At 39.9% G+C, this 18,428-nt stretch overlaps 1 protein-coding gene across 1 annotated transcript in view; it reads left to right on the forward strand.

Moving 5' to 3' along the window:
• LOC111220574 (phosphofurin acidic cluster sorting protein 2-like) overlaps window positions 1-18,428 on the forward strand; it is a 49,158-nt gene that overhangs the window by 4,430 nt on the left and 26,300 nt on the right. Inside the window, exon 2 of the mRNA XM_022743692.1 lies at window positions 15,188-15,275. Within this exon, the coding sequence (XP_022599413.1) occupies window positions 15,188-15,275 (88 nt within the window). The remainder of the gene's footprint in view (window positions 1-15,187; window positions 15,276-18,428) is intronic.

Genomic DNA, 18,428 nt, shown 5'->3' on the forward strand with positions numbered 1-18,428 from the left:
GCAAATGAAAATGATAAACAAAAACAAACTCAAGCCTGGACTGCAGTAAATATTATTGTGTCATTTTTGTTTTAGGTCAGTGGAGATGAAGCCGTCAGCTACAAGTCTGTACATATCCCCTATACTGTGATGTATACAGACAGTTATTATATCCTGAAGTTTGAATTGTTAGTGTGCAATCTATAGTGACATCCCTGGCCTTAATCTCTCAGATTTAATGTCTAATTCTCTGTATGTTCATTTCTAAACCATAGATGTAAACACTAAATTGGAATAGGAGGTCTGTCTCTCACATAATATGAGCTTACTATAGCCTTTCACCTCCTCAATAACCCCTCCATCTCAAGGCTTGGATATTGTTTCTCCTAGCAGGGGAGCTGCAGTAATCTGATTTCATAACAGGAAAAGAAGAGCTAGTAATCTGATGCTACACACAGACACTGTCTGCTTAATCCTCTGCTTCCTTTTGGAATCATAAACAAAGTCCCATCAGCTATCTCGAGTGCATAGCACTCTACATCAGCCTGTGTCATGTTTGCAGTCTTCGTACAGCTACACCAACATGACTGACAACTGATGTAGTGTGTACAGGTATAGAAATGTCAGTGTTACTGTGATGTTAAAGTCAAACAGCTGCTTAGTCTCTAAGATCTTGTCACATTTTAATTATACTCTTACTCTTGATATTATCTGATGACTTTTCTTCAAAGTTGAATTGCAAATTTTGGGGAAAATAATATACGTATTGTTCCATATTTGGCACATATTAAGTGAAGGAATAATCAGCTGTTGCTCTTATGATGGAAAAGTATCCCTATAGTTACGTGACATAATATTCATGTGTAATTGTCATGCTAGAGTTGTAGCATTTGACTTAAAGGGTTGGTACTGGAGAGGTAGCTCAACCATGGATAAAGGAAAGTGCAGATAATTTCACTTAAAGGGATAATATCTCATTGATAGGCAGCTGTATTTCTAAAGCAGCTAAAAGCTGAAAGCAATAATATTGGTAATTGAATTTTGTTCTGTGCAATTGCATTTGTTCTTTAATGGAGCTAATATAGAGTAATAAAACAAATTTTGGGGATATTTTGTACTTTTTGTAGGTCCTTTAAAGATATTTCAGATTTTGGGAAAATTTATTAATAACTGATGTTGCCCCACCATGCTGTTCACACACTTTTCTAACAGTAGACCAATCAGCACCCTCACTCCCCGCTTTTTCATGCTCACTCCCACTGCCTGAAATGTGTCAAAATTCTCATGGTTTCCTTCCCTGCCTTCCTGGAGGAGGAGGAATTTCCTTGGGAAACGTTTCACATTCCTGGCAGCTAGAGAGCTGCTGGTGCAGCCGAGGCCAGGCCTCTTCACTCTGCCCTCCGCCCCCTTCTGTATTCTGCTGTTGACCAACAACCTGGGATGGGTAGGGGGAGCAGGATTGGAGCTGTAGATTGCCCACATTTTGCTCAACTTAGTGCTACACAGTGAACGGTGACGCGCTGAATGCTCATGTTGAATTCCCCACAAAAAGAGGAAAGGTTTGCTTTCCCCTGCTTGGACCTCAGAATGGGAGAAAGGCCAGATTCTTCTGTGGGTGGATACAGGGGTCTCAGCTAGTGACGAGATCCAACTTCCTGAGCCAGCAAGTGAGGCGAGGAAACTGTCCACTGACACAGGGAGGATCCTGTCAAAATAGGCACATTTGGGACAATGTTTCTCAACTCATTTTCACTCTAGTGCTTGCTCTACTTATTTCCCACCTCTCCCATTCAGGCATTTCCTGAGCTGTATGTGCCAGCAGCAATACACAGACCATTATTTCAGACACAAAACACTATGGCACGGATGAATGAGAGCACATGACGGACCATTTGAAAACATGAAGCATTGTCATAATGGCAGTCAGAGATGCTGTGCTACATTCTAGCAGAGTGTGGTCTTGTAAACAAGCACAGGTAGTGGTGGGTGTGTTGGAGAAAATTAACATTGCAGTCAGCATTATCTATTATCAGTGAACTCAGATTTACTAAATTATTGAAAATTAAATGATAAAAATCAGTCAAATGATTTTTTAATGGTAAAATTTCATAATTACTTCTGGCTCCACTCAGAGATCATTTGATCATTTAATCTCATTGCTGTTCTCATTAACTCGGTGGAAATGTTGCCCTTGTCATTGTCTTGCCCAAGAAAAGAATCATCACTTTGCCTTTGCTGTCTAGTTGAGGACATAACAGTCCCTAGAGTGACAGCTCTCAAATAGCATTGAGCTGGATGCCCTGCCCACATGTCTAATCACAGATTAAGGAGTCTGAACTGTCTGGAGCCCTCTTGCTCTCCATGTGCCTTTGTTCAATTAGCCCACACTACAAATGTGCCACTCTTCTCGTCTTCTGTGCAAAAGCTCCAAGGCTTTTGCTGTCCACCTCTGCAGCAGCTGCTTTAACACCATATATTTTAAAGGGTGTTTGTTATTTTGCAGGATACCATTTGCTTTGTCTTTCATCTGTCCTAATGAGCGTGACCTTTCAGTTTTAATTCAGCTTGGCATCACTGATCTTAGAATTAATAATGGAGAAAGACATGGTGTGTATACAGGAAATCTGGAAAAGCTGGAGCTCTGATACATTCAGCACATTTGTCATTTTGACATATTATGCTAGGGAAAATGGACTTGGGGGGAGTAGCCATAAAGCACTTTTGGGCTGCCATTGTTCATTTCATGTGCAAAAACAGTATAATTACATGCACCAGTCATTTTATCAGCACTGGTGGATATTTCAGAAATAAACTTTTAAGTATCCCTCGCCCCTGGGAAGTTTGAGCATTTTCTTCAGGAAATAAAGTAGTTGCTTATGGTGACCCTTGTATATTCATCAGTTGCACATTTCCCAGTTCATAATGGCCCTTTATTTTTCTTTCTGGAAGTGTCTACATTGCAGAAAATAGTTTTTAGTCAGAGCACAGTTATGGAAGGCCTCTTTGAAAACCACAGTTCAGTTAGTATCATTAGCATTGACAACACACAACCATGCTCCATATTTCTCCCTAAAGCAGTATTTGCTAATCTCGATTCACCATACCCTGTATTGTGTGCGCAGTTACTGCTTTACCATAGAAATAAATAAAGATGTTCAAGCGTCGGTAAAAACATTAAAGAAACAAGTTCGCTGTTTACAGAAAAATTAAGTAAGCTGAGAGTATCAGTCAAAACAGAAATGATCGTGGTAGTCGCAATAGTTAAATCAGAGGCACCATATGTCTGTATGAAATATTTATTGTAAAACGTATTATTATTTATAAAATAGTTTCTTTTGATGAAATGTCAGCACTACAAATAAATCAACACCTAACAAGTTGAATAGGATAAGGTATAATCTCTGCTGGCTCATACATTTTCTAATAACTCAACACAGACTCCAACACAAACTCCACGTTAGTCAAACTATAGTCTTGCATATCCACATGTACTGGAGATTCAAATATAGTCTAAAATATGGTTTATAGTCAAGTTTGGTGTGGGAACATTTCAAGCTAAAAAATAACAAAGCTCATGCAAACATCGCAATGCTGTGTATAAGCGCCGTATCTTTGGCTTGTTATTGGTGGAGAGGTTTGGCTCAGAGCCTCGGGCTCTGCTGCCATTAGGAGCGCTGCATATCTTTTCTGTTCCGTTTAATAGTTAAACAATTAAACTTTAACTGCCTTGTTTAAGAGGATAGTCGTTGGATTATAATTTCTTATTGGAATAAAGATTTCATTGAGGAAAAAGATGCTTTCTTTAGTATTTTCTGCCATAGGCATTTTTTAATACAAAAAATTAATAATGAATTGATAATTTTCCTGATGATTGAATAATGAAATTTGCCAATCCCTAGTCTGAATGTTACATATGGTACCTTTTAAGATTAGTCACTTTAAATAATTTTTTGAAAAGACCTAATTCGGCTCCTCAAGTCATAAATATTTGACTGTGACATAGTTTTCTACGACATAATTTATTCATACTGTTTAACAATTCCAAATACTTCCTCGTAAGAACTGAAGGTTATTCTTGCTCAGTATTGAGAAAAGTAATCATTATGTGTCATTATTCACCCACCTCTGGCAGCAAAGTAACTGTTCTGCAACTTTTAAACTGACAGGATAATGTTTTCATTTTAAGTGTGCCTGGACTTTATAACCCCATAAACTAGAAGAACTCTCAGAGAGCACAGACCTCTGCCAAGGCTGGTGTCAAACAACATACACCAGACTTCAGAGAAAAAAAATTCAAATTCATAGTAAATGAACTGCATCTGCACCCTAAAGTTTTCCCCTGGCTCATGCCCCATCCCTTGACCAAATTCAATGCGAATCGGTCCAGTACTTGGACTGATGGTACTACTGAAAAATAAACAGACACAGGTGAAAACATAACCTCCTTGGCAGAGGTAGTAAATTGTTGTCACATTTAAACACTTTCTTTTACATTTTTGTACTTTTTTTCCATGTCTGATTTCTGTCAGGAATTTTGAACTTTCCTGGACAGTAGGTTACACCTAGAGATTGTTTTAAACGAGGCTTTGCTCTTGGGCTTTTGATCCTACCAGTAGACTGTAGGCAAAAGAACATTCCTGCCAGGCAGACCACGCACCTTAATAGGATTTTGAAGCTCAGTCATAACCTTGTCAAAGGATGTGACACTCATAGGATTTACCTGTATCTGTAGGAATGTTTGCTGTCGACTCATTGTGAACTCACTGGGTGCAGTAAGCATGAACTTGAAGATGGCTTACATTTATTAAGAGGCTATGCGGTAGGTTCCAGTAGTTAAACCAATAATTTCATCATTTTCTGAATGCTAGAGAGATATGATCTGTCATGTTATCTCTGTTGTGATGAGCTGTAGTTGATTGGGTCAAGGTGTCTTTAGCTCTGACTATACCTTTAAACATGCCATGCCTGGTCTGATCTTGTCTTCTGTGGCCATTACAAACATGGACCTGCTGACCTCATCAGTTTGTAGTCAGGGCTGAACAAAGGAGCTGTTTAGTACGGCGAAAACAGCAACAAAGGATGACAGCTCTGTACTGAGTCCCTGAATATTTAATTGGTATTAAACAGGCTGAAGAGTTGAGAATGAAGCTGAAGTAGTCCGATGAACCTTGGTGGGAGCTCGTGCATCTGGAAGCATTTGTTTAAAAGGGAAAGACCATGTTGAACGATGAATACAGTGCTCTGTGATTTTTGATTCACAAATCTTGTCATCGGGTTGAGTCATCATGTTTGTCTGAAGTTTAAGATGACTTTGTCTGTAAATTTGGCTTAGTGCCAGTAGGGCTGGGAGAGTCTTTTTCACAGCGTGTGCTGGATTTGATGATAAAATAAGGGGACAGGTTTACCCCATTCTTGCATTTCCTGTTGTCATTGAACAGCAGGCTTTACATTGTTGGGTTTAACTCAAGCAAGGCTTTTCCCCTCTGCCCCGTATTTCTCAATAGGAAAACATACAGAACTTGCTAGCACACCCTTTATTATCAGAGAGAATGCTTTGAAGGATTCTTCCACACACCCACACAACAAGAGCATACTGGTCAAACCTCTGATTCACACTTGGCAGATACAAATTGTTTTTCAAATGTGTGTTTGAGGGAAAACACTGGTTTAAATCACCAAACGAGGTAAAATCTGGCACTGAGCTTTAATGCACCAGCACTGTGTAGTATTACATAAAATGTGCTGGTAATCCCCACAACAGTCAGATTCTACCACAGCTCTGGCGAGCCTCAGGACCACAGAGTTCACAAAGACCATATTACAGAGTATTATGACAGATATGAGTGCACCTATTAAGTCCCCAACTCTCACATTCTCAGAACCAATCGTTTTATCTCCTCCCCAATCTATTTTTCTTTTCGTAACACGTCCCTCAAGGTGGTTTCATACCTGACTGATGACACCTGTCCTGCCTCCCTGTTGCACCAAATTGCTCCATTGCAGCACATGTCTCTACACCAGGTGGCCCGACGAAGCTCAAATCCATCCCCGGAATGACTTAACAACAAACTACATGTTGAAGGAGGGATGTTGTGTGGCTGCATCTAAAATACAATAGCCAGGTGGAATCATTTCTGCCAGTCCTCCACAATTCTCACCAGTATTCAATCAAACCGACCATTTACTCAGAGTCTTATAAAAATAGTTTATTATTTATTTATTTAAAAGTTTAGTGCCTTTACTCCCGCGGGGGTTCACGATAGGGCAGCAACAATTCATTAGTGATTGGATTACATTTTTCAAAAAGAGCTGATCTTATAATAATGAAATGTACTGAACAAACTTATCCACCCTGGATAAGTTTGAGATGTTTTATTAGATGATTGATACTTTTTACTACCATTAAACATCGGGCAATATCGGAATCGACAATTAAAGCAACCTTTCAAGCCCATAGGGGTTTAGTGTTTGTTGCTGAAAAGATTTAATCCATGTCTACATACGGGCTCTATTTAGCTTCATCACTTGACTTTTGGCCATGCTTAAGCTGCCATCTCTTTGCAAAATATTTTGTGTTTTTTGATTAATAAGTGTGTACCATCTGTTGTTTTGCATTATGAGAATTAATGTCTGATGTGAAATGTTCATTGTTACAACTATAGAAGATTAAAGGATATATTTGTAATTTCAGCTCCAGTGCTAACCTCTGACATTCAGCAATGTGTTGACATCAAACAGTCAAAATAGACACGACTTGGCCCCCCCTCAAGCCCTGACTGTGGCTTTGTAAACCTCTTTGGCACATCAGAAGCAGGTTACTAAGAAGGTTACTTTCTTATCCAATGGTCTGCCTGACTTTAGTGCTATTGTGACCATTAGGTCCTGTCTCACACATAAACAGCCACAGAACTCAGGCTTTGCCAAATTAATAGCTTGCTCTTGTTTTCTTTGTGTACCCTGGCCACAGCCTTTTCTTCCTTTTTCACTGTGGCCTTGAGAAGATTTCATTCAGGGAATTAAAGCTCAACCAGCATATGGCCATCTGGCACACATAACCAGATATTTGGGGGCTAAAATAGCTTTTGCATGCAAGCCTAAGTGCAGGCTAAGCTCTTATGGCACATCCTACTGTGTGAACTTGTTAAAACTGATCCATTCATTCTTCTGGATTAGTCCTTAGTCACTCATAATGTAGATTAGATTCAAAAATTAATTTAGCTACTTCCAAATTACCTACCATTATTGTCCTTATTACTTCTCTGCCTCCTCTCTAGCTACACTGCTGTGGAAATTCCGTTGCTTTGTCTAAAAACAATGAATTTGAAACCAAAAATTCAAAAGGAAGAATTTATTAAGAACATGAAGGAGGGTGGTGTGGGTATGTATTTAAGAATGTAGGGCTAAAAAAAAGGAATAAAATCGAAAAAATAAATAAATAAAAGGAAACTTCTATTTCTTGCTACTCGCTCCATAAGCTAGTCCTCACCGTGAATAGACCGGCTTCCGTCCTTCCTGTAGGTGAATGAAATATTAAGAAGTAGTAGCTTTTAGGCTAGCGGACCCTTTATTTGGGCTAAATTATGAAACTAGACATGAACAAATAATAGCGTTATGAAAGAACAAAGTGCTATGGCTTTCCTAAGCAAGGGCCTTTACTGCAGAGAGGTTTTTTTTTTGTCTGTCTCCCACATACAAGCCAGTAGCATACACAGATTCCTTAAGAATTTCATACAGAGCATTATGGTGAAGCATGTTTTATTAAAAGAATGTGACCACATTCACAAGCAAGAAGAGAATACAAGAAATAGTACATTGAAAGCACTAAAAGCATGACTTGAAGTCTTTTTTTTCCTCACCCTCAAGCCCCCCCAGCACATACCAAACATAGACAGTCTCTTTTTCATTCAGCCCTCTGTTACATCACTCATCCTCCATCCTCCACTTCCCCCTGCTTTGTGCCTCTGACAATTGATGTGCAGTGATCCGAGGTCATGGAACTGGCAAAACATCAACCAGAATGCTGACCAGGGGGAAAGAATTACAAAAGTGTGGTTTTGTTTAGGCAGCATATCGTTCAATTCAGAGGGTTTGTTGGCCTCTCTGTCAATGGCGTGCATGCTCATTTGTAGTCTGTCAGGACCCATGTCTATACTGGCATGATAAACTTTTTTATGGCCCTATGAATGTTGAGATGTTTCATTTTTATTGAAAGTAGAAATAACTGTGCAAAGTAGAAACAGTAAAACATCTACTGATCCTTCAATCTTTCCAACTGAATGTGAACTTAAGCATTGGTAAAACACTTACATATTGAAAAAAACCCAATGACACACATGTTAGCAGCCATTTCTCAACATTGAGCTTTTTTCATTCTTGTAACCGCCAGCATGCTGTAGCTGCTGCCTCTTTGTAGGCTCTTGTACTTAACAGTGTTTCTATCATAAAGTCATTTGAGATGCCGCTGTCACTGAAGTGGTCCAGGAATAGCATGGAGATAGTAGCCATGTGTGCTCTTACACACCAGGATATCTTAAACAGATGGGATTTGTGTTTGTTGACACTGGTCCAGACAAACACTCTTGAGTGATGTTGTGATATGCATGTAATGTTTGTTTGTCAGCAGCATTACACAAAAATTACTGAACCGATTTGAACCAAACTTGGTGCAGGGATGGGGCATGGATATATTTATGGTGTTGAGATCTACTTTCAGTTTGCACACTTTGGTGCGGAACCAATTAATAATCTGGATCTCACAGTCGTGTAGGATCATTTAGCTGGTTGGTTTGTTTGTTTGTTTGTCAGCAGGATAACTCAAAATTACTGAACCAATTTGCACTAAACTTGGTGGTGGGATGGGGAAGATCCAGATCATTTATTAAGAATCTGAATTTTTTTCTCTGGTGCATGTTGTTTGATATTGGCCAGTCTGTCTCAGTGTCCTCCTAGTTTAGCACAGTAATTTCCTATTCTCTCAAATGAGAAAATGGTCTCTGACTTTTGGGCCCCCTTCTTATGATATGAAGAAAGATCTGTATGTTGATTAGCTCTCTCTGTTCTGGCTTTGTCATGACTTTTTTAAAAACTAGGAATGAACAGAGAGAAAGCTCTGTTGTGTCAGTGTTCTTGCCTTCAACTTAAATGACTTTCCTCAGATGCTTCCACTCACATCCTACTAATAAATGCAGAAATCTCTGTCATCCTTAATTCATATAAATGGGATTGACAATACATTAGGAACACTTTTCATTATACCCATATAATAGCACCACAAATTACAGCCTCCAAATGACCATTAAAATAAATCAACAATTCTCTCAAACAGACTCAATTAAAATCATAATCCTTATGATGGAGGATTTATTGCAGGCCCGTTGTATTATATTGCATAAGTTTTATCTAGATGTACCTAATAAATTATCTGACAAATAGGGTCTGTTATTATCATTATTATTATTATTATCATTATTATAACACAGCACTGATGGGGAAATTAGATGATAATGATTAGATGATTGAGTAAAATATTTAACTATTAATGACATAACAAGCACATTTTGAACGGGCACTGCACTAGTTTTCTCAAATCTGATGCCGAGGCTAAGGGCCTAGGGAGTTAATTTCAGATTTAGGGCTTACATTTTTTAAATACCTTTTGATGTCAGTGTTATATAAACTGTCTGCTGTCACATAAGCAGTCCTTAGACAGACATATCACTTCACCAAAGAGCCAAGCTCAAAGAAGGGAGTGACTGAAGCTTGGTGTCTGGCCAGAAGTTGTCTTTGAGACCTGACTGCAGAGGAACCTGTGTGTGTGTGTGTGTGTGTGTGTGTGTGTGTGTGTGTGTGTGTGTGTGTGTGTGTGTGTGTGTGTGTGTGTGTGTGTGTGTGTGTGTGTGTGTGTGTGCCAGCTCGACTCAGGGGAGGGTGAGGTCAGAGAGGGGCTAAGAAAAAGGATAATCCTTTGTGCAGTGTCTCCGGCTTCCACCTGACTCCCCACCTTTAATCCACCTCCCACAATTGGTTTCATCTGANAGAAAGCCAGCTCGACTCAGGGGAGGGTGAGGTCAGAGAGGGGCTAAGAAAAAGGATAATCCTTTGTGCAGTGTCTCCGGCTTCCACCTGACTCCCCACCTTTAATCCACCTCCCACAATTGGTTTCATCTGATGTTCCAGCATCACTTCAATACAGCAAGGGAGGGAAGGGAGAGACAGGCTCTGTTGAGACATGGCAGTGTGCCTGTCTCATGAGTCAGTTGTAAAACACTGGTGTGTATGATATGTAGGTGAAGTGGAGCAGTTACACACATGTCATACATTCGTTTTAGCAGTTGATCTAAAAAGCTTTATGTTTTAGTGATGAAGTGTTAAACTTGTACATCGCTGGAAATGTGAAAGCTTCATGTTTACTTAAGACATCTTGTTATTACGGTGGAGAAAATGGATGAAGCAGCCGAGTTAAGATATTGCACCATGCCATATAACCCACAATCACAGGCCTCTTATCGGAAACCAAATATTTGGCCGCAGCTGTTTAAGTGAACTGCCTGATAAGTTGTTTTGTTTGTCCCGCACAGATAAACATGAAAGGGTTCAAGCCTGGCCACTGAAGGACCATCTTTCATAACACAGTGACTTCAACAGTGTCTCTCATTTTCCACCTAATAACATTAAGTAATGATGACTGGTTTAAGGTTTAAACCAACATTCATTACTGCGTGACTTAACTGACGTAACACTGTAAGGTACAGCTTTTTATATCACTGTATCCAAAGTCCTGTTGACTTCATTCTGATGTTGTTGTCAGGGCATCGCTGTTAATTTATTAACCTGTGTGTTTATAGTGCCAGGGTTGTCAGGGTTATGTTGTATACAATGTCTGTGGTTGAGAAGCTGCTCAAGTTGGACAGTTCTACAGAGCCCTTTTTTCTCTGTATATGAGATTGTTTGTCTAAGCCTTTCTCCTCACACTTAACACAAAAAGCCTCGATATTTTTCATTTCCTTATTAATATGGTTATGTCACAGGAAGCATTCTGTGTATAATCTAAAAGAGGGAAATGGCCTTGTAGTCTAATGGCCTCGCTGTACTTTGTAGGCCAAAAAGGTCAGCAGTTAGTGACGGTACAGAGAGTGACTTGTACTAACTAATGGGCTTAAAAGGAGCAGCACTTCTCATTCTGCTGTCAGTGATTCCATATAGACTAAAGCTATTAGCTATAGAGTATTCAGGCACCGACTTGGCACCGACCTTCAGAGCAGTCAATAACTGTTCATTGTGACATGAAATTACACCACTGTCCAATGCTTTAGATGTCCATGCCAGTAATAGAAGATGTCGTCTAAAAAAAGATTAGCACGTTTACTATAATTGGCTTGTGGTAGGGTGGGATTCTGATTCCTGACACAGTTGTAGCCTAAAGTTATTACTGCCCTCTCTGTGTCAAAAGGTTAAACATGAGCTGAGTGAAGCCAGGACAGTTTAAAAACCACAGCTTGTTTCAAAATCTGAACACGAGGCACCACTGGAGCTGACGTAGTTGATAAATTAATCAATTAGTCCAAAGAAATTAATCAGCAACAAACTGATAATAATTAATAGTTTGATTTATTTAATAAAAAATATTAATAGTTTCATGTATCAAGCAAAAATGCTGATGATAATGGTTACAACTTGTCAAATGTGAAGATTTTCTGTTTTTATCTTATTTTTTTTAATCTTATTTGCAGTTTATATCATTATAAACAAAACAAGACATTCGAAGACGTCACCTTGGACTCTGTGAAATTCTTATTGGCATTTGTTTACTATTTTTGTGACAGTTTTTAGACTAAACAATTCATGAATGCAGAAAATATATGATAGATTAATACATAATGAAAGTGTGTGTGTGTGTGTGTGTGTGTGTGTGTGTGTGTGTGTGTGTGTGTGTGTGTGTGTGTGTGTGTGTGTGTGTGTGAGAGTGTGTGAGTGTGTGAGTGAGAATGTGTCATATCCTGAAACGCTTGACGGATGCAGACAATCAGAAAGTAGGATGTGGGATATGAAGTTGATTCTGCACACCCGTGCCAGTTTATTAGGTAAAGCTAAATGAAGTGCAGTTTAATAGAGCAGCCTTGCAATAAATTCTACCCAACGTCAAAATGTTCTGTTTTTATTGAAACTGTTTCAACAAGGTGTTGGTTCAACTTTGCGGTTTTGCTGGCTGTAGTTTGTCTCCCCTCACTGATGTGTCCGTAGTATGATAAAAATCAACAAAGGACTCATAACCAGGATACTAGCATGCATGTGAGGATCAATAACGTCTATAACAATGATTAGCCAATCAGAGTAGCTTGGCAGGCTTTGAGTTGGCTTAACCAGCACAAGCACTGAAACTGAAAGAGGGATTTCCCCCATGGGCTCTTATCAACTGGGAAACAGACAGAAAATGTATCACTTATCTTTGCTTTCCACTGCCTGTTCACAGAAATATTGAACTGGAGACTGTTGTATAGATTCTCCACCCACACGGTCTTCTCTGTGGATTGATAACACTGTTGTGTTTTGGTCCTCTTTGGCATGGTGAAGTGTGCTGTGATCCCACCCCAGGCTCTCTCTGGGAATGTGGGAATGACATGCCAAAATGGAGGATTAATGCATCTTTAGAGGGGCTTCTCTGAGCCCCTATTTTGATCTTGGGTCTTTGCCAATGTCTGTTGAGGGGAGGAGAGACCATTCCACAACAGCCCCCACCCTATCTTCCTATTATCACAAACACACAGTATATTCATGTTCACAATCCTTTCTAAAGCTAGCTGAATTCTTCTTCACTCAGTGTATGCCTCTTCCAGCTATTTTAACACAGCGATTAGTGCTTTGGTGCGACACCTGGCTTGTCACTGCAGTCACTGTTTGGGTGGCAAAGTGAACTGGCACTGGGTAGGAGCACAGGGACAGACTGGCACCAGGCCAGAACAGATGGCCACGAGTTTCACTTACAACACAACACAGTGGCAGGCAGGAGTGGAGATAACACCTCTGTCTAATAATAAAAAATCCCTGGTTCCCTAGGTGACCTCTTCAGCGCCTGCAGCCTTTTTAATTACATGTGAATCCCAGTCTACTGCGAGAGAGAGAAAGAGAGAGAGAGCTGTGACGGGATAGAGATGTTGTTAAACCATCACCCCTGTTTTCTGTGTCTCACTCTCTCTCCCTCCTGACAGAGCTGTAGCTGACTGGTGACTCATCCTCACCATAAGGCAAGCTGAATGCAGGCGCTATCTACAAGGTTTAACATTTAATTACTGCAGCCTGAAATAGATTTGCATTCGTTATTCTAACATACGAGGTAACTTATTTAATCGGGCAGCCGAGTGGACCAGCAATTTACGCTCGAATTCCCCCAGTAAAATGTCAATGAATTATGTTTTCACCTATTTGGGCCAAAGGGAGATTGTGCACGGGAACACCAAGTTCCCGGCCCATTCCCGTTGTTAAAAATTTTATATTGACATCATTAAATATATATTCTGTTGGCTGCTCGGATAAAGCTCCCTTGGGATCTAATGACCTGGCTGGCTTCCTTCCTTTTCCTTTTGCTGTTAATATCGTCAGTAAAAACTATGAACAATAACAATGAATTAACAACATTACCAAATTAATTTTAATTAACAAAAAGAACATCAAATCATAACTTTTGATTTACCAGTAACATTTTTTGGAAACCAAACAATATTCATCTTTGCATTTAGTGTATCTGTGAACTTATGCTGCAGGGCACATTGCTAAGACTGTGCTCTTCCTCTTTCCCTGTCTCCACTGCTGCCTTGAAAATGTGATAAGTGATTCATGTCTAAAACACCTTTGTGTTGTCGTGATCTGCTCCTTTCTTTGTGATTTCTTCATTTCTAAATTTTCAAAAGTTACCTTACAGCCTTTTAAATTTTACTTTAAGAAGTGACACATTTCAGAATACAAAGAACTTAAATATGGTCAACAGTGAAAATACAGCATGCACCATACTACACATGCACAAACCATTTTGTCCTCTTCATGCCCCAAAATATTTATCTGTAAACAGACCACCCCACTGTTGTCGTCCGTTACACTACAATTTCCTTTGTACTTGAATGTGATGAGTCTTTGTGAATCATACTTGCCTAGCTAGGAGTGCCTGAATGAAGTCAGTGAGTGTTGCTGAGTGTCTCTCAAGGAAAGTGGGTGACTATTTGTTTGCTTTGTCTTTCTTCCACCCCTGTGATTCAGGCTCAGGCTGATCACAATTTAATGCAGCAGGACTGCTGGGAAAAGTGGGTCAGGAGGAAGTTTAGTGAACTTGGATTGGGAGTTTTTGACTTTCTGTGGAGTGTCTTTCTGTAGAGGCAGAAGGGGGAAGTTTGTGCAGGTGAAAGGAAGGGGGATTTTTAAAGGTCACTAATCGTATTGTATTGTGGAATTTAGGATTTTTCTAACAACCTCAGTGTTGCATAAAATAGAGCTGACCTGAGAGATGAGACCTGCATGTGTTTTTCTGAGATAGAATCGTCTTTGTACCTCACCCATTCTGGATCCCAGTGACAGCTCTTTGGTATTAAAAGCCAAGTCTAAAATGTAAAAAAAAAAAAACTTTTTTTCATGGTGTATGCAAGTATGTTTCTCACTTGTTTTATTTAATGATGACCAGATGGCAGTAAGTTGCTGCGCTCAACTTTTTAAAATGGAGCAGCATTCTCAAACAGTGCTGACTGAGGACATTTCACTGCATTATGGCTTGTCAAAGCACCTGTGTTTTGTCACCTTCCATGAAGGATTTTCCAATAATGCTGACAGCATGACTCCTTATTTAGTAGCACTTTAGTAGCACTGATATAGGTGCATCATCCATTCACAAGAAGTCACAGATTTTTCTTTGATGACAAAGGACACAAAGCTGAATAGCTGCGGGTTTGATTACTCAATGCTCCTTGATTGCTCACTCACCTTCTGTGCAGTCATCGATGATTCCTTGTTGCCTGTTGTTGATATAATTATCATACCTGCAGTCCAAAAGAAGAATAAAGACACAAATAGAAATAAAATGTGGACAGCAGTGAGTGCTGCTTTGTCGTCAATACCTTTCATTCCCAGGTGCTACAGAATGTCATGAAGGTGTGCTCAAATTGTGTTAGTCATGGCACTAATCTGTTTCTTTTTTTCTCCCCCTCTCTTGTTGTTTCTCTTTCCACAGGCTCTGCAGCCTCACACTGAAAAAGCTGGTTGTCCTCAAAGAACTGGATAAGGAGCTGAATTCCCTGTCTATAGCTGTCAAAATACAGGTGGGTGGGTTAATATCCCATGTGTCATGGGAGTATCAAGTTCAATTGCAATATTTCACAGCAGCATGTCACAGTCTGGGGCTCACTGTTTTTCAGTCCTTTGTTCAGGCAGTACGCTGTTGAACATGATCACAAAGTACAGATGATGATAAGACATGCTGCTAATCCTGTCGATTGATTAAAAATCTCCTTAGCTGCCCAGGAAGCTCCTGTGAGTCACATCCACTCAGGTGCTTTAAATGGCAGACTAGCATTACTACTCTAAGCAGGAGCATTAGCACCTTAAGACGGATTGTGCATCTTACATTGACTGATTGTATATTTCTGTGACTACGGGAAACACAGACTCCCAATATTGAAATATTTAGATAAAGCAACATCTAAATAATTAATAGCAACAACCAGCAGTTGGCTGGATGAATGGAAATGAAGTACAATAAAGTGATTTGTATGTGTCAGTGTGAACAACAGTGCTGCTCACTAAACAGGCTTATATGTTGTTATGTTGTACTCGAATGAACAATGTTTCTGCATTAGAGTTAAAAGAGTAGTGGGATGATCACTGCAAAGATGACTTGAGGTCAGTTGTGTTTCCTGCTTGCCGTCACTGTAGTAACGCATTCCTGCTCAACGGTTATCCTTTATATGGATCTCAGATTATTCCCAGAACACAGAGTAAGCTCTGTGGAAAGGTGGGATTCAGTAATGTTAGCTTTACTGACATACTGTTGGCAAAGAACCAGAGAGGTTGTTTGGACTTGTGAATGTCCTGCACCAATCAGTGTCCTTGTGTGTGTGTGTTTTTTTTTTGTGTTTGTGCTTGTATAAGAGATGGGGAAGGAAAAGGAAAAACAAAATATTGGAGAAAAATAAGGCACAAATACATTTTTGTTGTTTTTTTTAAAAAGCAAAACAGTGGCTGTAAACTGATTTTTCATCACGATATTAAAGTATTGTGTATTTGATATGACACGATATTATATATTATGTAATATTTTTATTTTTAAATTACATCATACTAATGGAAACTGATACCCCTGGCCTTGATCTAAAATAGTGTAGTATATACTACAATATTGTGTGTGTGTGCTGAAACCAAAACGTATAGGTGTTTGTTTATCACGGTAATGACGGTACTGCAAAATCAATCTTGTGGCACCGGTGATGGTGAGAAAACTGGTGTACTGCCCACCCCTAATGTGTAGTGGCAAAGCATTGAAAGCCTGCCTCTGTTCTGCAGACAGGCTTCACAGTTTTAAGACACGCACTCAGCAGTAAGCCTGCTAGTGGTTGTAGAGATGATGGTCCATTGCTTCTGGAACAGCTGATTCTGAGAGAGAACTAAGACCAGTAAGTGCAGCTCAAACACACATATGAACACAGTGCTGTGAGGTGGCCATGTGGAAATAATTCTCCAAGGAAAAAGTCATTCAGAATTTTTCACTGACGTTCAGAAAATCTAATTTGAGCGTTATACTCACCTAGGGGCAAGGAGAGTTCGTAATTTGTATGTGAAAGATTCAGTGCGACATTAATAGAGCAAAAGATTTTCCCATACATCAGAGAGAATCTAGCATCTTGCAGTTGCTTTAATGAGATGCATCCTGGGGTTACTGGTCTCTGCTTTTTTAACGCAGCATTGCTGGAATGTGTAGTGTGGATATGCGTGATTCGTCGACTAAACGATGCTACCTTTGCTAGTGGCCAGCGGAAATAGTTGCTTAAATTCATTTTTAATAGTTTATTAACGAACAATGCCAGTTAATGCCTGTTGCATCTAAGATGTTACACAGGGCGGATAATATCTCATAAAACCAGCACGGTTTGGCAGTGTTTCGATCTAGAAAATGAAAATCAGGTTGTATGTAGGCTGTCTCATATAACCACTCAACCTGAGCAATGTGTAACCACATTCAGCACACGCATGTGGGTGTTAACCTGCAAGGCAAGAAGGCTGTTGCTGCTAGCACTGCTAACCTTAGCCACACTCGGCAAACTCATATGACATTGTTAGCCTGCAGATGGTGTGATCCCATTTGGTCTGAAAAGGTAATGCAGTTATCATGGCAATTTTAACTGTTTTAAGAGTGTTTTCTTTTAGATTAGTTGACCAGCCTAAATTTAAATATTCATTTAATTGACAGGGAAATTAGTCGTTACAAACATCCCTAATGTGTAATATACATAACATACCTTATAATGGGCCCAAGGGACAGAGGAGCCAAAAACTTTCAATCCAGAAAGCCTTTTTTTTTTTTTCTCATGCCTCAGTAATTTACTTTTTTCTGTCCCTCTGTCAATATTGTCCCCCTCATTATGAAATTTAATTGAACTTTTATGCAGTATTGGTTGATTGAATTTAAAAGGAAACAAATTATCCCTCACCCACCCTTACTGTAATCCTGAAGGAGAAAGCAACCAACCAAGTGTGGCTTTATCCATGAGCTACATTGTCTCCAGAGCGTGAAATCTCTCAATTTCTGCTGAGCCGCCCGGAGGACAGCTGAGCAAAGCTCTGTTCACCACAGCTCCGGAACTGGAGCATTAAATGCAATTTCCAGCAGGTTTGGTTAGGGAGAACACAGACGCGCTGAGGGGATAAAGAGGCAGTTGGAGGAGATGATAGAGGAATAAGAGGGTTTTGTTTTCAGACAGTGAATTACAAAGCTTCATTACCGCATGTCATTGTTTCCCTGTTCTGCATACAGTGAGCATCTCTTTTCTCTCTCTGGGTCTCGTCAGGTTAGATGGCCTACATACACACACAACCCCAGTAATGGCTAACCATTTGGATGGTCTCCCAAAGCTGCAGCAGTAGGGATGATGAGATTGCAGTTTAGTCTGCAGGAGGCTCTGTTCCCCGGGAGATAGTCTTCTGTCTCTCACCCTGGAGACCGCTGGGTCACTTCAAGTAGCTTAGGCCTCCTCACAAAAGCCCTTGCTTCATTCTGCACATTGGGTTACAGTGTGGTATGCTACTGCACGTGTACTACATGATTATGCATTTTTTGTCCTGTCTTTTCTGAATGCAGTTGCTTGAGGTTGTAGCCAGACATTGATGTCAGCTGGATTATGATAGGAAAGGCGTGCAAGCCGCATTTCAGCTCAAGCCACTGTCCAAAGCACTTCCATTTGCAGTACACTCAGATATGA

This window comes from Seriola dumerili, unplaced genomic scaffold (assembly GCF_002260705.1).
Source record: "Seriola dumerili isolate Sdu_G_001 unplaced genomic scaffold, Sdu_1.0 BDQW01000073.1, whole genome shotgun sequence".
Taxonomy (NCBI): Eukaryota; Metazoa; Chordata; class Actinopteri; order Carangiformes; family Carangidae; genus Seriola; species Seriola dumerili.